Source organism: Platichthys flesus, chromosome 9 (assembly GCF_949316205.1).
Source record: "Platichthys flesus chromosome 9, fPlaFle2.1, whole genome shotgun sequence".
Taxonomy (NCBI): domain Eukaryota; kingdom Metazoa; phylum Chordata; class Actinopteri; order Pleuronectiformes; family Pleuronectidae; genus Platichthys; species Platichthys flesus.
The window spans coordinates 4,643,417-4,670,017 of NC_084953.1; the positions used below are offsets into that span (position 1 = coordinate 4,643,417).

At 42.3% G+C, this 26,601-nt stretch overlaps 2 protein-coding genes across 6 annotated transcripts in view; one reads left to right on the forward strand and one right to left on the reverse strand.

Moving 5' to 3' along the window:
- Positions 1 to 1,057: 1,057 nt before the first annotated feature.
- On the reverse strand, positions 1,058 to 6,636 carry nasp (nuclear autoantigenic sperm protein (histone-binding)). 5 transcript variants are annotated; one of them, XM_062396043.1, is made up of 15 exons: positions 6,487 to 6,636; positions 6,030 to 6,083; positions 5,399 to 5,512; positions 5,066 to 5,146; positions 4,776 to 4,882; positions 4,138 to 4,467; positions 3,887 to 3,951; positions 3,747 to 3,817; positions 3,542 to 3,615; positions 3,020 to 3,208; positions 2,718 to 2,881; positions 2,436 to 2,513; positions 2,282 to 2,353; positions 1,716 to 1,847; positions 1,058 to 1,259 (listed from the first exon to the last, which is right to left on the reverse strand). In XM_062396043.1, exons 1-15 carry the CDS (start codon positions 6,522 to 6,524, stop codon positions 1,221 to 1,223), a joined length of 1,608 nt encoding a protein of 535 aa, XP_062252027.1. In that variant the 5' UTR covers positions 6,525 to 6,636; the 3' UTR covers positions 1,058 to 1,220. The 5 variants fall into 5 exon arrangements, with proteins under 5 accessions (XP_062252027.1, XP_062252026.1, XP_062252030.1 ...); XM_062396042.1 differs by having other exon boundaries at positions 3,887 to 3,954; XM_062396046.1 differs by lacking the exon at positions 4,138 to 4,467.
- A 1,054-nt stretch (positions 6,637 to 7,690) lies between these two features.
- Positions 7,691 to 26,601, forward strand: part of LOC133961210 (glypican-5-like) — a 39,077-nt gene continuing 20,166 nt past the window's right edge. Inside the window, exons 1-8 of the mRNA XM_062396249.1 lie at positions 7,691 to 7,927; positions 10,689 to 10,850; positions 15,053 to 15,594; positions 16,933 to 17,115; positions 18,521 to 18,693; positions 18,874 to 18,933; positions 19,548 to 19,670; positions 26,222 to 26,342. Coding sequence (XP_062252233.1) covers positions 7,750 to 7,927; positions 10,689 to 10,850; positions 15,053 to 15,594; positions 16,933 to 17,115; positions 18,521 to 18,693; positions 18,874 to 18,933; positions 19,548 to 19,670; positions 26,222 to 26,342 — 1,542 coding nt within the window. The 5' untranslated portion in view covers positions 7,691 to 7,749. The remainder of the gene's footprint in view (positions 7,928 to 10,688; positions 10,851 to 15,052; positions 15,595 to 16,932; positions 17,116 to 18,520; positions 18,694 to 18,873; positions 18,934 to 19,547; positions 19,671 to 26,221; positions 26,343 to 26,601) is intronic.

A 26,601-nucleotide genomic window follows, 5' to 3' on the forward strand; every position in this document is an offset into this window, starting at 1 on the left:
TGTGTGTACGTTTGGCAAACAGCCGAGACGAGGACATGCAGACCCTCGTGAGGCCGGACCCGGCCAGCACCAGGCACTACAGATATCAGGCTGTGGTAGGTTAACAAAGGACATGTTGGGCGTCCAGATATCATTTCTGTGCCGAGAGCAAATTTAGAAAGATTAACTTGAATTGGAAGCATGTTTCTTTCTTAATGGGTTCTTGTTCACGTCCATTCAGGTGTCCTCTCTCCACGCGACTGGACAAGCAGCTCCGTCAGCTCCACAGCCCACAGAGGGGAATCAACCCTGTTCCCCGCTGAGCTCAACCCATCACACAAACCCTCCACCCACAGATGGAGCCAGTCAGAGTTAACAGACAGAATGACACTGAGGAAATGAACAGTGGGGATCAAACTGATACTGTTCCTGACAAAGATATTTGCTTTAATCACAGGACAGATTTACAAGGTTATAATTTAAAAATCCAGTGAGAAAATAAACTACATTTAGAAAGAAAAGAACCTCAGGCATGTTTTTTCTCCTGCAACAGATTGTTTACAATATCAAGTAACTCCATTGGGAAGTTGTAAGAGAATCGACCGTGTCCACCACCAGCTCCTCACACCCAGTGATGACTTCCAAAGTCAGGATTTATCCAACTAGTGTAAAATGCTTCGTCCTGATGATCGAATCAGATTGTGGATAGTCCATTTAGGTGAAGGTTTGATTTATCAACAACATAATAGTTCAATATATAGATTGAATGCTTGTTCAAGCACACCAAGGAATAACTAGTTTTGATGTTACCTTAGATTTGTTAAATGTCAGTTTAAAACCACAACCTTCACTCAGGAGCATAAATGTCTTCAAAGTTAACGTGTTAATTATTGACTGATGAAATATTTGATCTTGATAAGATTTTGGCCTCCAGCCTCAACATTGTTAACCAAGGTTCACTTTTGTGACCAACACATTTAACTTTGCCAACAGTGAGGTCACCGGACTATCAGAGTAACAGAACCTCACGTCTTTCTAGATACTACTTAAAGTAAATGAAAAATGCTGGGAAACAAACTTACATCTGCAAATTCTTTATTTCATTTTTTACTACAAGTATACAAAACTGGACACACAAATCTATGAAAATGATCTTATTTACAGAAACAAAATGCTGAAGGTGTGGGGGGGGGACAGGCATGCTGTGCTGGTTCTCAGGTTCAGGAGAGAGACTCGGGTCGTCACGCTCTAGACTGGACAGAGTCCGACTTGTTGGAAGGCTACAGGAAGAGAGAGAACGTTTAGTACAACAGGAACCAAAACATGATCCTGTCTAATCTTTAGGGGTTGTTTGCTGGTTCCCCTTTGCAGAAGGGATGCAGAGAAGTGACGCAATGCAAAGAGAACTTGTTTAGGGACTGTAGCAGCTGATGCTACACATGTGGTTAGAGGTGATCTGTGAACCAACAGCGACTCAGATGAGTTAAGCTTGATGTTTAACAACTCATGAGTTAAAGCACCAAACATCAGGATTCCTCCCAACGTGCTGGTAGTTCGGATTGAGAGGTAACTTTCCTCCAAGAGGAACAACACATCTTTGAAAGACTCAAGCTACTGTGATGGAAGCTCCACCAGAGACCACATGCAGCTCCTGCACGTTTCTTGGCTCCCCGATAATCCAAAGTCTTCTGTTGGACACATACATCAGAACGTAAAGACACAAGCCCTTCACTCGCCTCCTGGGATTTTCCCTCCTTGACTCCGTTGCCGTTGCTGGCACTAGAGTCGGCGCTGCCATTAACTGTGGCTTCCTGTTTCGCTTGCTTAGCGTCAGTGTCCTTTACTGGGCTCTCCTCCTCTGGTTTCCTCTGTGTAGAAACAAAACCAAATCATGGGGAGGAGGAAGAGAGACTGAAGGCTTCTGAACACAAACACCTTCCAGGGCGACATTTAGAGAGAAGCTGACACCTGCATGCGTTACAAGCACTAGTTAAGTCAAGATCATGAGGTGAACAAATCATGCAACGCAAGTCGGCCCATAAGAAAAGCTTGAATTGACTCTACCACAATGCAAACACAGACACACATGCCACAACTACACTAGCCCGCACAAGTCACACAAAAGCCACAACACAACAGCTGAAGGCATTTGCAGAAAGCCACCAAGACAACAGCCTGCACACACAGCACGGAGGTAGATGATCAGGTTGGATTATAGCTCCAGTTCGGAATTAGGAGAGCTCAACTTTAATTCTTCCAAATCAGTTTCACGTGGACCTGCAACAGGAGACGAGGGTCTCACCTTCTTCCTGACGAGGTGGGAGATGTTTGACACTTTTGAGGATGAGGCGCCGTCAGCTGATTTCACTGGAATCTGACAATAGAGAGAATGTGGTTTTAGAAGTTTGTGGATTTACGTCTTGGTTTCCTTTTGGTCATTCATGCGATGATGTTACCTTGCTGGCAGTGGGAAATGCTGTGGAGGATGAAGGGCCACCGTTTTCACAGAATGCTGAGGAGGTTGAAGCACCGCCCTGAAAGAGATGACTCAAGTTACCCAGAGACAAGGATTCAACTCTGCACATTTATACCACAGTCAAGTTCCCACCTCTGGAAAGTAAATACTAACAAAAGGAACATCAGTTCCACAATCTTGCAGCTCCGCCCATCAGTAGTGGTTTGTACAGTGCAGACTCATGTTGAGGTGGTTTAACCCCCTGTGATGACTGTGTACTCACTAGTGTCTGCTGGATGGCGGTGGCAACTGTTCTCTGGCTCTCCTTGGCATCCTCCACCTTCTCCTTGATGTCAGGCAGAAGCTGCTTCAGCTCCTCCATCTCGGTCTTCTCTTCCGCTGCTACATCTGCTCCCGTCGCTTTGTCGATCGCCTTCTGCAACATGGCTGCACACAGATAAATTAGAGGAGTGAGGTTCCACAGTCTAATCACCTGGCAGTCAAACAGAAACCATCAAGCTGTGATTGTTAAACATCTCCCAACAGCAGAACTAGTTTTCCCACACACAGAACAGATGAACTTACCCAGACGAGCCTCAATGACTTTAATGGAGCTGTTGTAGTGCTGGATGGCCTGGCTGTACTGGTCCATGTAGCACAGTGTGGTGGCGACGTGGTAGTGGGTCTCAGCCAGCAGGCGGCTGTGGGAAGGTAAGTGCTTCAGCTGCAGGGTGAGACACTCCTGGAAGTCCTCTAGTGCCTGAGGGTAGTTGCCTGAGGAAGCGATGGCAAACCAGTTACGTTTTGTAAAATTACACATCTGTAGTTGCAATATTAGTGCTAAACTGTAAATGGGGATTTAAATACACGTGTTCAATGATAAACTTTTCTAGACCATGTTCAGTAGCAGTAACTCAATCACAGTGAATTGTGAGAACGATCCTGAATTCTCACATGGGCCTTGTCTGGAGTGTGCTAGAGGCTGGATAATTTCAGTACATGTCTGAAGCAGCTGACGACTACACAGGAGAACAACTTGCTTTTTCTTTCATTCAGGGAAAACGCACAGTAAAAAAAAGGTGGAAGTTAAGTCTCAAGGAAACGTACCTGATTCAGCGCTGACTTCTCCGAGTTTCAGGTGCGTCTGTGCTGCCATCAGCTGTTCATCTTTGCTCTCCTTCCTGGGGTGAAGGAACACATTAAATTGACCTCATTGTTCCATTAAGCAGAGCCCTCATTACCATTTAAAGATGGACATGTACGGATTGTTTCTCTTGATCTTTGTCACCTAGTCTTGCTGTATTGTCCTCACCTCTTATAGATGAATTTGGCCACTTCCAGCATCTCCCAGGCCAACTGCAAATTCCCAACTTCCTCCTCTTCCTGAAAAAGGCACAAGTTTAAAATAAATATTTCTTAACCACGCTCAGAGACTTGTTTAGGGAGACCCACTTTATCTTGTCCATTTTTCTCTCCATCTTCATCATCGTCGTCTTCATCCTCGTCATCATCATCATCATCTGTTGATACAATAGGATATTCAGACAAGGGCTAAAAAATAACTTCTCCAACGCAACTTAAAATCGAAGTCTGTGCAGTTCCCGTCACCATAGTCTAACAGTTCATAGTTTTGTATCAAGAAACACCAAGTTTGTGCGACACCCATCCACACCACTAGTGCTCAGTATCCAGAGTTCTACTGCCCTCTGCCTCCTCTTCATCTTGTTCAGCCTCTGGCTTGGACTCCTCATCCTCAGGTTTCTCATTTCCATTCTGCTCTTTAACGGTTTCCACCTTTTTCTCAGTCACAGGGTCATTTCCAGGAGACCCATTTGAATGTTCTCCCACACCGTTTGTCTTCTCAACTCCATTAACAGAGCTCTGCTTGTCCCCGCTCGCTGATCCAGTCACTGGTTTGACAGGGGACTTTTCCACAGCATTTTCTTTTTTGACATTAGTGTCAACGGCCTCAGTCTTTTCCTTCTCGGCCATTGCGTCATACACCTGCACTCGCAGCTCATCTCTAGTTTTCTCTGTACCAGTGTCAAATAAGAAATCCTTTTGTAGATATAGAAAGATAAATGTACATAGAGATTTCCAAACAGCGACACTAGCTTTTTTTTTTTTTTTTTTTTTTAAAATACAGCCGAGACCTTTCTGCAAGAAACTGGATTTAACATAAGCTTTTGTCCATAAATATGGGAATCTGTATTTAAATGGTAGAATATAATCAAATGACAGAATTAAACAGGTAAATGGATCTTGTACACACAAAAAAAAACAAGTTGTTTGATCAGTTGACCCTCAATGAAATACAAAGAAAATGTTTTAAAATTCTTACCATCGAGATTGGTGGCGCTCTCAATGTTTGAGTTGCTGGGCTGCTCGTCTTCCTCAGACTCCTCTGGGACTCCCTCCAGGGCATTGCCAAGGACACTGTTCTCCATCCTAACCAAACCCAAAGAAAGACCAGATTATCAAAAGAGTAAAGTCCAATAAGTTCTGAGCCCAGTTGAATTATCCAGGGAGTACTTTGCAATTTCTAGCATCGACAATGGGAAGGTAGTCTTAAATAGAAACTGTGCAACAATATGAATACATTTTAATGACATGGAATTTAACTAGACCAACCTGGCGAGCTCCAGCAGGGACTTCCCACAAAGGAAGAAGGCCTCGCCACACTCATCTGCAGTGTCTCCGTACTTTGCAGCCCTGACAGAAAGACAACACACAAGCATTTTAATGGAGCCTAACATTGTAATGAGTTCAAATGAAACCAGCAAGTTGACAGTAGGATGTGAAATTGATTATTAAGCAAAGACTTTAAAGCTGATATAGAAACATTCTGACCCAGACCTCTTCAAAAACAGCCACAAAATGACTGAATCCTTTCGGGGCACCATATATATAGATTAACATTTGCACTGCTGAGTCTGTGGTGCCTCTTTAACCCCAGGTACTCACAGCATGCTGCAGGCGTCCTGGAACACACTGACCGCAGAAACGACATCTCCCATCACTAGATGTCTGTTCCCTGTGCCGATCAGCTTCTTGGCCTCGTCCATGACGTCGACAGAGCTAAAAGGGGGAACAAATAAAGAGTTGATTTAAACTGTGGCCGACTGTCAGATTTCAAATGCAAGGAACTACTAAAGTCGATCATATTACAATTATTATTATGATAGACTTAAATTGGGGGATACAAAATAAAACTCATTCACTATTCTCACAGTGAAGGTTTTACTAAACTTAACAGAAATTTCGTCAAAATGCATTTAAACTATTTTTTATTTAATCTACTCCAGCAAGTCATGTTATTGTGTATTTTTCTTTGCAAACTAAACTTTATTTAAAAAGCTGTCTTGTTTCGAGGAGAGACAGGATTGAAATAGTTTCTGATTCCCGGTGTAAACATAAGTACACAACATAGTACACAGTCCTGAGGCAAAAGGTGAATAGGATGTGTAGTTGTTTAAGTTTTTTAATTCCATTCTGTAACATTATGTATTAAAAAGCTTGGTGCTATGAAAACTCTAAAACCTTAAGTAAAGTAAACAGAAGCAATGAGCCTGATGACCCGGAGTACTGATCTCACCTGTCTGCAGCTGCAGCGGATGAAGATGATGAAGAACATGGCTTCTCGTCCGCGCTGCAAGAAGTTCAAAGAGAAGTTGTGTCACCAGCGACGTGCACACCACACAAACATTCACCAGAAGAAGCGGAACCACAGCAGACTGAGCTCAGTTTAACTCTTCACTCACTGACTTCACGTCTGGGAACTGTTAGCTAGGCTGCACTGTTGTTAGCCCCGTGCTAGCTGTTAGCCACAGAGCTGTGGGTTAGCTGATGGGTAGCGACGTTAGCAGAAACAACCCGGTGCGGTGTTAATGATGCTACTGAGTCAGAGTAACTGACTAGCACGATGTAAACACCCCGTAGCAAACAATAAACACAATGGTCCGTCGGAGTTAGCACACAAGCTAAGCTAGCTGGCTAACCAGCCGTGTGTCTCAGGGACCGGGGGGGAGCCAACTTGACTGGCGGCGCTTTACCTCGCGGAGCTGGACGCGGCGGTGGTTTCCTCCGGCATCTTCTCGGGTCGACAGTACAGACGGAGGCGCGAGGAGAACAGGAGCTGAGGAGGAGGCTCGGATGCTAAGTGAGGCTCTTTGTTGCCGCGCTTAAATACAGGAAGTGAAGGCTTTCTGTTTCCGCCTCGCCCGGGACGCGGGAGATTAGATTTAAAGGGGCCGCAGCAACAGAGGTGAAAAGGTGAAAATCCAATAATCTCCCACGTGAGAGTTTATTAATTGATATTACGGAAACACAATTAAAAGTAGTTAAACATGGTGGTCCAACTTTCCCCTGTGAAGTTCTCAGATGCTTTAATGATCCAGAACCTCACCACAAGTCAAAGAGACATTTAGAATATAGGACAACATGGTGGAGACCCTGTGTATGATTGAAGGGTCTTCTGCCCAATTTAAATGACCAACTACCAGTAGTTGTTAGCAGGTATTAGTGGCCACCACTAACTTCCATTAGCACCCTGGTGTCATCAAGTGTTTTGGCTTAGTAATCAACGATACAGGCCGAACCTGAGCGTACGCTGAGGCTAAAGGGAAATCTGACTTGCTACTGGCTTGTATGGCAGTTCTATGAAAACCATGTGCAGTAGACCAGACATCATGACCTCTACGCCCTTTTAACTACTGCACAGATTAATGACTACCACCAGTTGATGTTAGAGAAACAAGCTGTCACAATAGATCCAACCTCCCTGCATATAAAACTCTTTACAATGTGTTTTATTGGGGCTTCACTTGCCAACTCAACACATTTGGCCATGTGTTGTACCAGGAAGCTGAATTGATAAAACAATTACCCAAAAAGCCCAGCAGGTGACGTCCATGTTTCAAACAAGATTCCTCTCCACTCAGAACAACCAGTTAAGTTTAATGGAGCTAATTTGCAGAACAGCTGCTTTAAAATGAGAGATCTATAACTGCAGTTAAAAATAAATATGCTCACATAACTTAGGACCTACTATTTAGCTTGTGATCGTTTATGACAAATATGCATTCATTGTATTTAAGAAACAGACAGTACTTTGCATGCATGTGCGTGTGCATGTCAATTGAAGTGAAGTGGGAGAGAGAGGGAGGGACAGAGAGAGAGAGAGAGAGGGTGGGCCCCTCACACACACTCCACAGGCTGCAGATGAAGTTTGCACTCAGTCTGCACGGTGCGCCGGGACTTTACATGAATTCACACTGAACCCTCCACACTCTCCATCTCCTCTCTGACATGTCGCCATGTTCCGTGCAGCCTCACAACCCACAGACTTGCTCTGGGTGATTCTACTGAGCCTGCTGCTGGTACCGGAGAGCGGCTGCAGAGGAGCCGGGGCGGACAGCTGTCATGAGGTGAAGACGGCCTACATGATGAGGCAGATCGGCCCCGTGGAGCTGGTGCCGGACTCACCGGGAACAGGTCGGTCCCTCTGGAGATATCACATGATTATTGAAAACTAAGTTCATGAAACTGTGTGTGATTCATGTTTAAAGTTGTTGGTTTCTGTACTTCAACATGATATTAAGATAAAATAAGACATTTGTAATGTTACAGAAAAAAACTGACTTTTGTAATTTAGTAATAAGCATGATAAGTGTAAGGAAATACATAAGAAATACATAAGAAATATTGAAACATATAAACAGAATAAAACTAATACAGTGTATATAGAGGTGTTGAGAACATTGTGTTGAATATAAGTAAGTGAATATATATTATAGTGCTTCAGCATTTTGACTATCTACATTATATATATAAAATAAATAGTATATGTACATAATATAAACCCTATAACTACAGATCATTCACTACAGATGGTAATTAATATTTGTAGAAAAACTTAGTTGAGTAAAGTGCAAAATTTCATTATGTATGAGATATTGCAGTAGAAGTATACGTTTATATAAGTTATAAGTACATAGGCAGGCATGGTATACAATATGAATATGAAAAAAACAATGCATGTGCTATATATGTATGTAATGGTTAAACCTCACAGTAGAATACTATCAGTAAATAATTCAGTTTTATTTCAAAAGCAAATCACAACATTTTAATCTAAAGATATTTTACTCAGTAAGGTTGAGATTATACAAAAAACTATTTCCACAAGGAACAAGTACTTGAAAAAAAAACCTGTAAGAAGAAGAAACAATGGCATATATATATATATGAGTTGCAGTTTTTTAAAGGATTTTATTAAGTGACAATGCTGTTTGATAAATGAAACTGCAGAGCAATTCATTAAGTTGCCGCCACCCACCAACCATCTGCTTTTAATATGTGATGTTTGTTGTGTGATGTTTGAAATGTAATGTAATGTGTGCTCTATGCTTTTAGTGTGTGGCTTTTTATGTTAATTTGTAACGCTTGTAAAGTGTCTTTGAGTACTTTGAAAAGTGCTCTATAAATAAAATGTATTCTTCTTCCTATTATTATTAACTCATCAACATCAAATATCATTTTCTGCATATCATATTATACATTGATGTAATTTAAAATAACACAATTAGGCTGACTCTGCTATTAATACCTACTTTACATTTACTTCTTTGACATAACTTTAACAGAATATACTTGAAAATAGTAACATTTTATATTTTTGTATTTGCTTGGATGAGTAAATGCTCCAAACACTACACCATTTTTAAAAACAGTCGTGTTAAATTAAACTTTTTACTTCTCCTGCTTTGATTAAACATCATTAATTTGTGGCCTGTAGCTCACACAGGGTTTAGACGTTCAGATCCACAGCTCATGAACTCCAGGGGCCGAATTCCAAATATCACAGCTCATCACCGAGCTGCACAGGCGAGCGTCTCATGGAGAAAAGCTATTTCTGTTTAAAACTAACCTAATTAGTGTGGGACACATATAGATCTCTTGATGTATGCACGACTATAAGTGACAGGGTAATAGATACTCCGCTGAATACGAATCTCAACAAAACTTTTTAAAACATCCACTTCTGTTATTAATATTTGATAACCAGCCGACATTAGAGGATCTCTGGTGGAGCTCGGTTCCTCCTGCAGCGGCAAGAGACGGAGAAAGTCACAGTTAGATTCATCTACTGTTATTACTGTGCTGTGGGGCCGTGTGTCCTGGGCTTGTGATTGTTAACTGATTGTTAAGTTTTGACCTCAGCGATCTGTTGCACAGTCGTCGGCTAATTATAGTTTGTTACAGCAGCAGCATCGTTGCTCCAGGTTTGAGTTATCTGACTTTCATTGATCTGCTCTGAGGCAGGAGTGAGTCAACTTCACCAAGACGTCGTTTTAATGAGGTTTTCCACAGGAGATTTACTGTTATCGTCTTCACTTAAACAACTACATGGACTGCACCTGACAAGCAGCTTCATCCCATAGTAGTCTTATTTTTAAAACATGATTTAAAGCGGAAGAATCTTTGTGGTTTCACAATTTTCCAGAAAGCATTTTTTACCGGAGTTTCCTCGCAGGCGATTTAAAGTCTGTGAGCAGCCCAGACGTCCGGCCGACCCACTGTCCTGTTGTAAACGAGGACACACAATTACCAATAAACTGTAACTATCTCAGTAACGGCACTCACGTATTCTATGTTCAGAGAGGGATAATAAGAATAGCACAGAGTTTGACATTGTGAGTGTGTCTGTGTGTGAGAGTGTGTGTGTGCATATCGGTGATGTGTCAGACATTGATGACGGTTCTTGTCTCTCATCTCTCCCCCTTGATCTCAGTCAGCTGTTTGACAGGTTTGCTTACAATAGTCGGGCTGCTACACGCACACAAACCCACGTACACACACACACACACACAAACACACTCACACAAACACACACACACACACACTGTACATGTCATCGTGTCAGGTCTCAACAGGCTCATTGTAGCATAATCTTAGTGAAGTCATAAAACCTGATCCACTACTTCAGAGCTCCCTAAATGGATTCTTTTTATTTTTTCATAAAGATAAAAGCAACTTTAAGGGAAAAAACTTTATTCTTGAAAACCTAAAACAGTTTTTTAAGATATGTACATTTAAAAATGTTAATAGAAATATACACAAACCTGTGCAGACGTAATTAAATATTTTCTGCCACCCAACATTTTGCGTTGGATGAGATTCAACCTGTCTGTGCCTGTAGATCTGCAGTGAGGTCCTGGGGTCTGAACCCTTTCCCCTCGTCCGTGTCTTTCAGACGAGTCTCTCCGAGTGTGCGTCCACCCGGGGCCCACCTGCTGCACGAGCAAGATGGAGGACAGCTACATGGCGGCGGTTCGCAGCGAGACGCAGCAGAAGATGCAGTCGTACAGCTTCGAACTCAAGTACCTGATCGCTGGAAACACCAAGGCTTACCAAGGTAAAGGAGAGAGAGGGGGGGGGGGGGAGTGTTGTTGTTTCTCACGTGCATCATTGAAGAGAAAAGTATAATGTTTTTCAATTTGTCCATTAAATTGAAAAAAATCAAGTGGTAGGAGGTAACACAAAGGTTAGTGTATTTTAGGTAGTTGAGGCATTTGTCAAATAGTTGTTTAATTAATCAAAAAGTTTGAAAGCTGTTTACCTTTAAAGCAAAAATAACAATTATTTGATTCATGTTTCTAAAAAAGTTTGCTTGTTTGTTTGTTTGTTTGTTTGTTTGTAGGAAAGAATGCACAAAAGCAACTGTACCGATTTTTCTGAAACTTGTTGGAAGGATGTGTGACAGAAAAGAACCCATTCAATTTTGCGTGCAGTTCTTGGTGGGGAATTTGGATTTTCTTTTTCTCTGTCTTTAACATTTCGAGAGAAGCTTGTTAACTAATTTAATTTGGCACATATCTGGACAAAGGGGCAAATCCAATATTGCAAGAATTTTCACATTTTCACTTATTTCCTCAGGGAATGATTCATGGATCTTGATGAAAATAATCTGACATGTTCAGGGAGGTGATTTCTTTGAGTGTGTGAAATTGGGGGCAGCTTGATTGAACTACTGGTTCCTTGTCGGAGTTGTGTGCTTTACTAAGTGACATTATTTATTATTATTTACTCATCAACATCCTGGACTCTGTCAGGGCCGTCGTGTTATTGACTCAAGAAGAATAAATTATAGAATTGATCGGAGGACCCCAAAATCAAAGTGACATTAATAGCTGAGCTCTGTCAAGTGTCTGTGCCCCCCCCCGTCATTCTCACTTTGTGTGTTCATCATGAAATGGCTAGTTTGTGTCAGGGTGGTGGTGGTACGGGGGGGGGGGGCGCAGTTGAGTTTGTGAGGCGCCGCGGTGGCTCGCCAAACAAACAACCGATGTCCGACTGAGTGTGAGAGCAAACTCCCCCGAGGGAGCAGCGGAAAACTTTGTCACAACTCCCCGCTCCCTTTCTCCGTCCGTCTGCCTCCGTCACTGCAATAATCAGGTTGTTTGTCCTCGGCCAATCAGAGAGAGTGAGGGACGGAGAATGTTTACATTCAGCAGGGATCTGCAGCCCAGTGTTGTTGCTGTGGGAAACAGCCGGGCTCTAGCGGCTGCTCTGAATAGGAGGAAGAATCCTCTGCTTGTCCACTTGTCTCTCAACGCTATTCACCAGTCTGTGTGAGCATGAGTGTGTGTGAGGGACACAGGCCCTGTGTGTATGTGTTCCATGAATGTGTGTTTGTGTGTGTGTGTGTGTGTAGTGTGGAGCTTTCCAGACTGATGGAGCTGATGAAGCCCGGCAGACGGACACAGCAAACATTTACCTTCCGTCTTTCGTTTTCTCTGTCTCTCTCTCTCTATCTCTCACTGTCTTCATCTCAGTCTATACATCCCAATGCTCCCAATGCTCCCAATGCTCCCAACGCTCCCAGGCTTAGTTTCAGCTGCTGTTTGTGTCCAGTGGACGTGTTAAAGCATCCGGGGGGGGGGGGGGGGGGGGAATTATTAAAAGCACCTTCACACTAAGGGGAGCTGACCTCTGCAAACATGCAGCAAGTAGGAGGAGCTGAGTTCACAAATTACAGTGTTTACTTGAAATTTAACAATAAAGCTACTCTAAATTGTGTAGTTTTACCTAGACAACAAAATCCAGTGACTGGTTTTAACCTCACCAGGACTTTGTTTTGTGGAAAATAATATAAACAGGTCGGTTTCCCTTGTTTTTAAAGTCATTTCTGAACTGATTTTCTTGAGACCTTGTGCAAGTACGTCAAGGAAAAACCCTTTTGGTGTAACTTTGGTGCCAATCCAGGATTTTCTTTTTATTACTTTCTTTATTTTTGGGACATTTGAAACATATTTGTCAATGGATCTTCATAAAAAATCAATCCTGTTTCAATGATCTTAATGAATGTGTACTTAAGTGCGGTTTGATTGAATCTCAAGGGAACGTCGGGCTTTGTTGGAGGTATGAGCTCTATTAAGTGAAGTTTTAGTTTGAATATGAAATCGATAATGTTTTCAGAGGATCAGTTTTTATGGTAGTTGTTCCAGATATCATAAAACACATCGTTGCACAAACAAACTAAGAAGAAACATAACCTCCTACATGGAGGTTATAAAACTAAATCTTCTCCTACGGCTAAACATAAAAAAAAGAACATTTTGGCTTTTTTTATAATATGAGATTTTAAATTGATTCATCAGGACAGCTGAGCTGCATCTCAGAGGATCGACTCTCCAAAGCACCGTGATTATGACCCACTAGAGAAACTGAGACAGGCCCAGGGCGCTTGTATCCAGGCTCCGTTTACACCCTCTGGATCACTGTGTGTGTGTCTGCGTGCTCGCGTGTGTCTCTCCTGACACTGTAAGACCCTTGTGTGCCCTCTTCCTCACGTCGCAGCTGTCGTCCAATCACACGGGGTAAAGAGCCAATCACATGACCCTGGAGCAGAGGGGTCGTTGCCTTGTCACTCGATGCCGTTTGTGTTTGAGTTGCTGTCGCCAGGACGTGGGTATGCAAACACGTGAAAGTGAGACGCTCTCGCTCGGTGCTGCTCTGCAACCTTGTTACCCTACCACTATTATGATGATATAGTTTTGTTGTAGGACTTTATAGTATACAATGCTGCTTGAGGTGCTTAAGAGTTATATATTCCTAGAATGTATGAAATTAAGACAATAAAAGATGTTAAAAAACGAACAAATTTATAACAAAAGGGTAGAAACAAAGTTAAAGTTTCAATAAGTGGAGCACATTGTAAAATCAAGAAGAAGTTCACTTTTGAGCAGTTTTCCAACGTGTCAGCAGAGGATGCATTTCTCATTTCAAAACTTTGCTGCGTTATTACAGACATTTTGTCGACTTGATATAAACAAATACACACAAACATGCTCATTAAAATTCACAGATAAATAGGTTTCTTTCAATGTGTGTGTGTGTTTGGTGTGTCAGGATGCCAGCGGTTTGACATCATATTTTTTTTTACTTTCAAACATACACACACACACACACAGTCACCCTCTCTCTCTCTCTCTCTCTCTCTCTCTCTCTCTCTCTCTCTCTCACACACACACACACACACACACACATACATTGGTTTACAGGGGGGCTGTGCTCTTTGTTAGACCCTGTCAGACGTAAAGGAAACACAGTGGATCATGAGATCAGCGCCTCGTTATCACCTGTCTATAGATAACACAGGGTAGGGGAAATAAGTTGTGATCTAGAAAGTCAGAACAAGGTCGTTACAAGAATAACTGATATATGTGCGTATATGAAGAATTCATTTACAGTAGATCCAGAGACTTTATTTATCACCATATATGGAAAACATTGTTTTTAGTCAGTAATCAGAAAATAAATTGCACTAAATATTAATGGTAAATTACCATTAATATTGCTTGATCATTACTTTTACCATGAAAATGATTCTAAAGTATAAAAAGTAAAAAGACTAGTTCTGCAGTATCGTGCTTCATATGATAAAGGTGGAGCTTGTTTCTACTACGTCACGTTCAGTTTCCTCCCAATCTGAGGGTGGAGCTCCTCCATGAGGATCATAAGATAAAAATTAGCAGTCACGAGATGATTAATGGAAGAAAACAATGTTCTGATACAAAAATCTCTTTCCTTTTTTCTTCCTTTTCTCTCTTTTCTTTGCTGTTTGTGAAATATTGGATAATTCCATCACTTAATGGAATTAAAGCAGAAGTTGAGAGAGGACAGGACAAATTCCTGAGTTTAAATGTAAAATCTAAAGCTGAAATGTAACCAAGTACTAGAGCAAGTTAATAAAAAGTTTGTTTCCAAATATAGCATTTAGCACATTTATGGTCACAAAGCCAGACATTCCATGTGTGATGATTGCTCAAATGTTTCTCGTCCAGTGTGATGACGCGTCAGTAAACAGAAGGCTGAGTAAACTGGATATGAATCTGGTCAGAAACTGTGTGCATCTTAATGATGAGTTTTGTTAAATAAAGATATTTGATGCTTTATAGAAACGTCGTGGAACATCGTGATTGACAGCTGAGACTCATTCATGATTGGACGAGTGTCAGGATCTTGCTACTGCGGCTCCACTCTGGTTAACACTTACATATTCCTGACTTGTTATCATGGCTGATTGTCCTCCCTCTGTCTTGTCTCTTGTCCCAGAGACCTTTGAGTCGCTCGTGTCCTTCATGTCGAACCTGACCAGCTCCCTGTTCGACAGCGCCTACTCCACCCTGGTGTCCGACAGTCGCCCCCTTGTGTTCCAGCTGTTCGACGGCATCAGACGCCACCTCTCCGGAGAGTCGGACTCCTCCCTGGAGAACACCGTGCGTCGATTCTACAACGATCTCTTCCCATTGGTGTACCGACGTCTTCTCAACCCCGGGTTCGGCCACACGTCCTTCAAGTCCCACACCCCCACCACCCATGACGACTGCCTGCGGTTGACGAGGCAGGATGTCAGCCCGTTCGGACCCCATCCTCGCCTCCTGGTCAGCAGCCTGTCCCGTGCCCTCGGGGTCGGCCGAGCACTGAGCCGACTCCTCCGACTGGCCGGTGAGGTGGTGAACGCCACCGAGAAGGCCACGTTGTCCAGGGAGTGTGGCCGAGGCCTAGTGAGGATGCAGTACTGCTCCCACTGCAGAGGGCTGACCCTGATCCGGCCCTGCACCGGACTGTGTGTCAACGTCATGAGAGGATGTCTGGTGAGTGGTTTATTTACTGTTTGGCTGTGTGTTGTAGCATTTGATGCTTTCTGAGTGTTTCTTTCCTGTAGTGAGTTGTATAGGTTTTTTGTTGTGAATGTAAAAGTTCCCCCACAGAATGAAACGCCTCGTCAGTAGTTAGGCCAATACTTCTGCAGCATGTGGTGTCATCTGATGTCACGTTTGACCAATCAGTAGGGAGGCTATAAAGACACAGGAGCTAAATCCAAGTGTTTCAGACAGAGGCTGAAACGAGGAGCTGCAGCAATGGACAGTCTGAGGAAAGTCAAGTGTTTTCTGAACATTATAGTATGGAATCCTTTTCAAGTAATGACACAAATTGAAATTATTAACCAGTCTCCTTTACGATGTTTGTACAGTAAGTTCCCATTATTCAGGCTGATACATTCAGGATTAGATTCTATTTCATCGTCATTACCTCGTCTGAATGTGCATTTAAAGAGGAAGTCACACTCATTTGCTTTTTGGGAAAAGTGAGATTAATGCCACTCTGATTTCTGTGTGTTAGCTTAGCTTAGCATAAAAACAAATAGGCAGGGAGAAACAGTTACTCATCTGTGCCAAGTTCACTTAATTTTGTTTGCATCATTTATACACAAAAATAAATTCCGGATCATTTGGGTTTATCCAGAATCGTTTGCTCTAAGAAGATGTCCGTCTTCCTTTAATTTGACTTTTTAATTTCATGCTACATTTAAAGTAAATTGTTTTCAAATATCAACAGCGTGATTCTAACAGTAACACAATTCTCCCATTGTTTAATCAGTAGCTCAAAGCATATTAAAATCAACAGCTCATTCCCACATTACATCTCAGAATGACGAATAATAACAGCATTGCCAAGAGAACTTGTATTTTCTTCCAATGCGTCTTCTCAAGGCTGCTTTGAATTTCGCTGGACAGCTTCAACAGTGGCCACAATAGAGGAACTTCATTACAGCACAAAACTGGAAGATGTCACCGCTCATCCTGTGTGAACGTTTCTTGGAAGCAAAAGAAAGCGGAGATGAATAAACAACTCCCAACACTCTGATCCTCCTCAGCAGAGCAACAGAGGAACATTCCCACCATGAAGGGAACAACTTGCTTCATGGGAAATGTGGTCTTGACCAGAGAAGCTGCACATCACCGCGAACTCATCTCCGTTTATAGTTTGTACGTCAGAAGGTTCCTGCACAAGTCTGAGCCGCAGTTGGGATCAAGAAATCCAAACAAAGTTCCTGCACATTGTTCCACGACCAAGACACCAAGACATCTAAGCACCCCCCCCCCCCTTTCACTTCTATAACCTCTGCACTCTCCCTGTGACTCCATTAGGTCGGTGTATCAGAACTCGGCGCCCCCTGGGGGAGTTTGGTGGTATTGCTCCAGCGGCTCTCCGCCACTTTAGCGACCAGCAGCAACCACAACAGCATGGAGTTGGCTCTGCTCGCCGTCCGAAACCACGTGAACGACGCCATACTGCACGCCCAGCTGCACGGGCCACGCATCACCGCCACGGTAAGCAGAGGGGATGATGGGAAAGACGGGAATGCGTCCAAAGTGGTTCTCTTTGAACTTTCTATACTTTTAGAAGCTTCAAAGTTTAATTGTCACATCTGCCAAAGAGATCATGTTACTGGGGCCTATTGTTGGCGCGATTTGGCAAAAACTATAAAAACGGTTTTGATGGAATTAGGTTTGGAGCGGTGGCTCAAGACCAAAGGACGAAGAGATACATTTTTGGTTCAACTAGGTATTCATTTATTTCTCAGAGAATTTGTTTTGGATTAAGGCGACTGATATCTACGAATGTGTGCTATTTAGATGCAGATCCAAATAAAAATCCAGAATCTTCATTTACGTAATCTTCAAGTAGTTGTGCCTCTGTTAAACACAATCGTCAAAGAGCTGAAAGCTAAACCTTTAGCGCTAACATTTTACTCAAGCATTCCCACTCCTATGGCCCAATGATAATGTCATTTGAATGTTGGACACAGAGCGTCGAGGCCGTGGGTTTCGTTCAGCCTGGCAGTCGGATCTTCACACAAAGGCCTTGTACCTAGATGGGCTAAAAACAGCCTCATTCTTCAGAAAATCTGGGGTTCCCCTCAGTCTGCATGTGTGTGTGTGTCTCTGTGTGTGTGTGCATGTGTGTATGTGTGTGTTTGTGTGAATACAGATCCAGTGCCAGACAAAGACTGTGGTTGGCGGGACAACCGATACCCAGAATGCCGCTTGGTTCTAAGTGATGAGAAAGTTTCTGTGGCTAATCTCTGGACAAACAGACGACACACAAACACACGCATGCATGCACACACTGCTGGGGGAAGAAGTGGCGTAGCTGTCCAAACTTAGAGAGAACATTGTGGACTTAGTAGTGTAGATTCCTGAGAGGTAAACAAACACACAAGCGGACGCACACTGCTAATTCTGGCTAATAAGAAAATGCCACTTCATTAAATATTTGATCAAGCTTCTTATTCATTAGAAGCATCACTAAAGGCTATAACCTTTAACCCCTTAAGGGTCCGGTGTGTTAGATTGAGGTGAAAGGGATCTATTGTTAAAAATTTGATTTGATTGATGTTTTCACAAGTGTGTTTTATCTAAATTGTATGAATTGTTGTTGTCTTTACCCTAGAAGTAGTCCTTTATGTTTAAATACTATATATTTACATCGGGAGCTGTTCGTCCCTACGGAGGCGGCCATGTTTTTACAGTAGCCCAAACTGGACAAACTAAACCTTTTGAGTTTTTAGGACGACTGGAAGTAATCACTGGTTCTCTTTCATGTTTGAAGGGAGAGGGTGAGGTGAGGGGGTGTTCAGGAGCAACATGAAACTTCACCACCAGATTTCTCTATATCTCACTAAAGTGGACAATAACAATTCCAATACCACCATGCAAACTGTGTCCTCCTCAGGTGGAGAAGGTGTGTGGCCCACAGGAGCCTGGTCCCGTGACCAATAGTTCAAAACCCACCACCTCCCATGTCACAGCCTCAGTGACCCCCGTGACATCACTGACCTCAGACAGGTCGACTGCGACCTCACCTCCATCAGCCGCTCGTCAACGTCCGCAGCAACAAACCAGGAAGTGAGTTCAATCTGATCAAATGTATGAGAGTATGTGGAGCAAGTTGGGGTCAGAAAATAAACACTGGGGTGAATTAAATGAGTTGTGTGTGTGTTTGTGTGTTTGTGTGTATATGTGTGTGTGTGTGTGTGTGTGTGTGTTTGCGTGTGTGTTTGTGTGTGTGTGTGTGTATTCCTCAAGGTTGTTCCCTCTTAAAGGTTCCAGAGGTGACAAGAGTCGAAGCCTGAAAAAACTGTCGAGGTACATTAATCTATCTCTTCTATTAATCTCTTCTACATCCACTACAACCCATCATCTGTCTTTAGATAACAAGTAACAAGTTACCCATAAACTTCAAAACAATTTCGGGGTGAATAAAGATATCAAATATTAGATCACACAAAAATCCGCCGTAATGCCAGCAGGTCAAAACCACTCTTTATATTTAATGTCTTCCAACATGCAGAGTCAATGTGGGGAGCCGGACCAGAGTGGACTTTAAAACTTGTAGGAGGCAAACTTATAAATGTTTATTTTTCATAAACATGTTCCCATGTTGAACGTGTAATGTCCCCTCACATGTTGTTGCTCCCGGTGACATCACTGTTGATAAACATACAGGAAGTGTAAATCAGATATTTCCTTTTTTTTTATTCAATTGTCTATAATCTAATATAAAGTGCTCAGAGCTTCCTCTTCCCTCCCCCATGTTGTTGTCATTACTTCACCAGAGTCTATCAGCAGGGAGTTCACAGGAAATTTGCCACAAGGAGTCTTAATCGGAACAAATGAAATGTATGGTCCGTTGGTTTTTACTCTTCCGTCTCTGCAGTAACTCAAGCATTCAGCTGTGCACCACTCTCTTTCTCCTCCAGGGAGTTTGAGGGATCCATCCAGCGGTACCAGTGGTTCTTCTCCGAGCTGCCAGAGATGCTGTGTGAGAGCGAGATGGAGGTCGAGCAGCACACGTGCTGGAGCGGCCATGACGTGGCAGAGAGGTATGTGTGCTGTGCTACATGCAGTGTGGGGTCCCGGGCACCTGCTCTAGTGAAACGCTCATATCTGGCTTTTAATGCTCATGATGGACCAATGATGAAAATGTAACTGTAATTGAAAGAATAAGAAATGTAAAGTCAGTTAAAAGTGTGTCTGTGTGTGTGTGTGTGTGTGTGTCTAAAAGTTGCCAGGGCAGGGGGGGTGACAGTGTTGTGAAGGTTAGCAAGTTCGTTTCCAGAGTCTTTCTCATGGTGATTACATTGGCAACTTGAACTGGTAACGAGACAAATGGGCGTGCACACACACACACACACACACACAGGCTCTCTCTCACACACACACACACATGCTCTCACACACACACACTTGCGCTGAGTTCCATCCATCTCAGTAGGGAATCTGTTCCTGTTATGAAAAAGGTTTTCCATTAATGTTCCAGCCATATGAAACAGGCCATGACGCCTTGCAAGGATATTACACAGACACACAAACACACACACACAGACAGACAGACACACACACACACACACACACACACACACACACACACACACACACACACACACACACACACACATTACTATGTCACCATCAGCTTGACAGTGAAGGCCTGTAAACCTTGTATTAGGTAATGGCCTGTTGCTGTTATTTTAAGAGAAGTGGAGCAGGACGTCCTCTAAATACAAAGCACCAACACTCAGGAATACATTCAATAATATAAATAAATATATCACACACACGTATATTTTAATAAATGATCAGTATATAATGTATTTAATAAATGCAGATGATGACACCCTCAATATCACAATTCCTGCAGTTTGCAAATGGGTTTTAAAGATGCAGTTTGACGTATATGACTTTAGAACTTAATTCTGCCAGACTGCATCAAGTTATATTTTCACCAATTCCTTGAATTGAACTTCCAAAATACTCACAGACCCTCAGACCGTCCCCGTCTGTGCTGTGGGGAAACTTCTCTTTGAGGATGTTGCACTTGGCCCGTGTTGGAGCGCAGCCAGTCTGTGCCTCTCCGACCTCTTTACATCTTCCCCTCTCCTGCATCCATCCATCCATCCACCCGTCCGCTCATTAATTCAGCCGTCCATTCATCGCTCCATCCTTCTATTCAGAGCCCACAATTCCTCTCCTCCGCCCTCTGACCCACTTCACTTACAAATGTCTGTGTTGGGGACAGTGCGTGTACGTGCGCGGCAGAGAAAGAGGCGGCAAAACGCAAAGTGAGGGACGATACAGGAGAGGAGGATGATGAAGTGTCTCCGTCTCAGGGAAATTACAGCGCGAAGGAAGATGTAATTGGTTGTTGCGTGTTTTTCTTTATTTATACAAATCAAACCATCTGTAGCTTGTTCTCTATGAAGCCATGAAAACTGTAATAGCGCAGTTTTTCCAAAAGAGGGAGGCATCTTGTCTCCTATCATCCTGTAACTCTGCCTCCACCAACTGAAGACCTGCCACACCCATTTCCTTTCATGCTTTGTATCATGAAGGAATGTGTTGTGTGTCACGGAAATGCTTTAAAAAGAGGATTTCTTAGGGATTGGAGAGGAATAAAGAGGATGTGAGCTGTTACTGTGGTTGTTGTGCCTCGAGGTTCACGCCTCCATAGCTCAGGGTTTTAAAAGCTTGTTTGGAAAGGTTGAGGTTGAGAATTTAAGTTTGAGATAACCTGGTACATTTAGATGTTTGAGGTCCACAGGATACAGAAGGTTTTATGTTCTATGGAATATATATCATGCCATGTTCCAAAACTGAAAAAAGGCTTTTAAAGTTTGAAACTCAATGTTTGAAAGCTTGAAATCAAATTTATAAAAAGGTTTTGCATTATTGAAGTCAGAATGTTCAATTATTGTCACACAATTATTTGTTATGACTGCTTTTTTGTTTGTTTTTCTATGAAGTGCTATATAAATAAAGATTTAATGATTATTATGTTTTGATCCTGAAGGCAGTTTCAGAATATGGCTGATATTTATCCCGAGAAGTTAGAGGCCTATTGAGAAGTTGTTTTTGACTTTACAATCATTTTTGCTAATGAATATCTTTCATCCGATGTGCAAAGAAGAGTCAAAGGCAAATTCTTATCTGTCTGTTCTCATTGCTCAGTTTGCTTTGAAGGACAACTCTTCAGCTTTGAAATATACGCCTCAATCTGAAGAGGCTGCACTTTTGAAGTACCAACACCTGAAGAAAACTCAAAATATTGGTGTGTTAAGTGTCTTTAGACTCAGCTCAGGGTGTTAGTGCAGCTCCCTGAAGTTGGTATGATCCTTATCTGACTCTGAAGTCTCCTATATGAAGATTCAGATGCTTAAGAGACATCATCTCTGAAGTTCCTCACCAGACGTCGGAGAAGCTGGCTTCTTTAATAGATGAACCTCTAGTGTCTTTGACCAAATATTTCAGTGTGTTCTTTTTGGTGGTTTTGAAGTTCAAGTTCCTATGAGGCCTGTTCTCTGAGCCTGTTTATCACCACAGGCAGTTAGACCACGGGATACAAGGAGGTTTTACATAGAGGTTGTTTTGTTTTTAAAGATTATTTATATATATTCACAACAGCAGATTTACACCTATATTATGATAAAAGACCAAATAATAAAATTATCTCTTTTTCAAAATGACTAGGAATCGTATATTTGATCTGCAGTCCAAAGTCAATTATTGGGAATGGGGATGTTTGTGTGAGTGTGTATTTGTGTTTGTACAGTCGCCATAAACTCTTGGTGCAGGGATGAGATAGAGGTGTGGGTGTGTGTGTCTGTGTGTGTGTGTGTGTGTGTGTGTGTGTGTGTGTGTGTGTGTGTGTGTGTGTGTGTGTGTGTGCGTGTGTTACCGTTAGCAGCCCTGCAGTAGCCGAGAGCAGCAGAGCAGCACTGTGGTGCTGGTGTGATCTTATGTGTCTCTCACAGTCGCACCTCTCTCTCTGACATCTACAGCTACTTTTCCTGCAATTTGATCGTCTGCAGTGTCAAACAGTCGGAGCAGCACGATGTTCTGCAGAGCGGCCAATAGCACAGCACTGACACTTTCCAATATATCCAGCATGGGAAACGCTTGAGGGGTGAAGAGGCTGAAATCATCCACTGCACCTGAATGTAAAGTCAAATACACACAAAATCTATAAGGGGAGACTCATCATCCATAACTGAAGATTTGATGCAGCATTTGGTCAATTACATCTTTAGATATAAGACATTCACAAATATAATGTTATCTGTATTTGTTTGATGATACAAACAGTTTCAATATATTTGTTTTCAAAGTCTATAATGTAAAATATCAAGCCTCTAGTCCCAGTTGATGTCTCAGGAATCACAGACAATTTCTATTTAAACATCTGCAATGGCCAATGTATGTGTTGTTCTACACCCAGAATTCATATTGGTTTGGCTCGTAACCCTTGAGAGGGTGCAACGATTTCATTTGTCAACAATACACCCGGCATTCTACTGAGTGGACAATTTTCTTGGATTTGTTGCACGAAGCTGGAGCACAGGAAATCTGTCCAAGCAACAAAATATGAGTGCACGCAAGTTTGAGCCAAAGCAAAAATAATTAAAAAACACACAAAGGGCTATTTGTTTATTAATCTGAACATTAATAACTCCCACAATTCTTCGACTGTGTTAAGACCCTCTAAAGATGTCAACGTTAATGACTTAAACAACATGGATTATTTCTTGAGCGTTCTACTGCACCGATCATTACAGACCCCAGCATATAAATAACTGATTCATCTTGCATAGTCGTGGAAATTGGCTCATATGATCCCTCTGCATCTGCAGCAGAGATTGCATTGACCTCCGGTGTTGTCCCACCTGTCACCCGTCCTGGAGCGGCCGATCGATAACGGCTGGAGGCGACCCTCTGCGAGAACAGCATGTCGATAGAGCAGGGCCAAATATTTAATAGCGCTCTATAACCTCAAGGCTTTTTCTCAACAATTAGCCGAAACCTCCCTGTAATGATTCTTACCAATCTTTGAACAGTTTAGTTTGTTCCGGTCTAATGGTTAATGTTTTTCTTTGTGGTTAAAACGGCAAACTTCAGAGTCAACTCGGTTGCTTGTCACTCTGCTGCATTGTTACTAATGAGGAAGAGCACATGACCCAGCGTTCATGGCGATAATTCTATTGGTCAGAATATTTGTTAAGTGTTGACAATGTTTGTTGTTGTGGCGACTTCATTAGATGTGTGTTGTTGACACTGATTGCTAAAATCTTTGCTGGGGTCCGTGGAATCTTGGGATTTTCCCCTCTGGGCCACAGGCTGCGGTTTTTAATTGAGCTTTTATTTATTTAATTCTCACTCTCCTCCTCTCCTCTGAGGTATTTTCATTTTCTTTCCCCGTCACATTATTGCCTTAGATTTTTATAAATCGGTCCAGAGGGGGTTGATCTGCTGAGCCTATGATCTCTCTCTCTCACACACACACACACACACACACACACACACACACACACCAGTATCCTGTTATTACCATAATACTCCATCATTGTTTTGTGCACGTGTGTGTGTATCACTGCTCTCTAATCCTGGACATGTGGTGGGAGCGGTGTTAAAAGCAGCTTCAGGATCTTCTTCTGGTTCTCGGCGCATCTCTGGAGTCGATCGAAGCAGTTTCCATGGTGACGGTGTTTGAAACCATCCCTTTTGTTTTTGTTGTTGCGATGAAAACAAAATCCATGTCTGAGAAAATCAACCAGTAACGCTTGGGTTTAACCCCCCAGGATGACTTCAGGGCTTAAATCAATGCTTCAACAGACACTTACAGATATGAACAAACAGCAGACCACAAAAACAGTTGACCAGCGATATCTGATTATTTCATTATTTCCACGAGTGGTTGTTTCAGGGGTTTGTGTAGAACTGCAGAAAATAAGATAGATTAGAAGAACTTTACAATACACATCTGTCTAATGCTGCATCTGTACTGTAAATTAATGAATATTAACACTCAGCAATGAATCAATAAATTATGTTAATCTGTATCTTTTGATAATCAATATTTCCCTCTAATCTATATTTCAACTTGGTTTGGTGGGGGTAAACTGAAGCACATGAATAAAAAAGGAAAATGAATCATCATAATATCTGAACAGGTGTTTTCTTCTTCCTTTTCGCTGATTAGGCAAATTACCGTATCACCCAAACTAGACGAGCATCACAATTTGACTGGGTTTCCTCAAAGTAACGTTGCTAATTTAATTGTTCAACACCCGTTGTCGCTCACTTCCGTTGTGATTGTGTTTCCGTTGTGTTTTGGCTCTTGTGTTCTCGTTTTGCGTTGCTTGTGTCGTCTCGGCCTCCACACAGAACACGTGAAAGAACCAGATGAAGCTAAGAACGACATTTTTATCCGGAGAAACAATCTGCGTGAGAAGAGAGCAAAACATTTGTGAAACTTAAGCTGATGGATCTGATCTCAGACCAGCTGGTTGGGTTTAGTCATTTTGAAATCCACCCACCACTTCTCTGTTCCCTCGTTGCCATAGCCAGAGTGTGTGTGTTTGTGTTTTCGAGGGCGTGGACTCTGCGGTTGGTCGGTGGCTGGTTCTATTAACTAGAGAAGCTGCTTTGGAACTTGGACACATGGAAAAGTATGAGTCATGAACTGTTGATTCTTCTCTTTTGCTTTTCTCTCACTTCATCTTCCTTTTGATCCTCCCACTCTGCAGCCAACAGAGAAACACACACACACACACACACACACACACACACACTCAGACAAAATGATATGCTAGTTGCTTGAAGCCGACGACAGAAGGAACTATCACTGTATTTTCTGTCGGTCATTACTTTTGCTTTCCACCACTCCACTCAATCAATCATCTAGAAAAAGTTTTTTTAAGTGGTCGTTATATTCAAGTTACTTGGAAGGCGGTACTTAAGTAAATGAAAATGGTTAAATCATGTATTTCAAAAGTAAAGTCAGAATACTTTGATTACAGATTGTTCCATCGACAGTTGTTGTACATAGATATTAAATGCACCATAAAAAAAACGTGATTGGATGTGAAGTTTTAATTAGTAGAAACTGTGCTCAACTTAACAATCAAACCAAGAAGAAACGATACTTAACTTTTACTCTTAAGCTAAACATTCTTACAAACTTGAAACTAAGTTATTTCGGTGTCTTCTTTCAAATCTGGGATGTTCTTTTGAAACACACACAGGAAATAAGTGCATATAAACAATAACACAAGCAACACAAACACAACATTTTGATGGTCATGCATGGGGACCAAGGTCTAGAGCAGAGATAAGAACCCGGGCCGATAAATCATTGACATAGTCAAACTTTGACAGATCGTTTCTAATCCGACTGTCACAAACCAGTGCCTTTACAGAACTGGTTAACTGACCCATTAGCATTTCTATGGGTTTGTTTAATATGTCACTGTGGGAAATACACTGTAGTCAGGATATTTTTTTTGCATTTGAAGAACTTAATAGAATCAAGAATTAAGTATAAAAGCCCAAACACACATTGGGGATGTACCAGTGTTTCTCATGTTCTGTCATTGTGTAGCTATGCAGGTCGTGTGGTCGGCAGCAGCTTAAAGGCCCAAAGGGAAAACCCGGAGATGACCGTCCGTAATACAGACCCTGTCATGAAGGGGGCCAAGCAGAGGCTGGAGCAGCTCACACAGGTAACAACACATGTCCAAGCTGCACCAAACTTAACAATGCACATCCTGCGGCCCTTATTAATACACACAGCGACTGTGGAGTTGATAGGATGAGCGGCTCTAGAGATATGCGTTCCACAAACAGAAATTTGTGTAGATGTGTGCGTTCTTGACAAATTAATTGAATGTTTACTTGTTTTCTGTTTGTTTTGTTTGTTTTCTTGAACAAACAAATGTAAACAGAAGTTGCCCTAATTTATTTGTCCCACTACGCTGCATG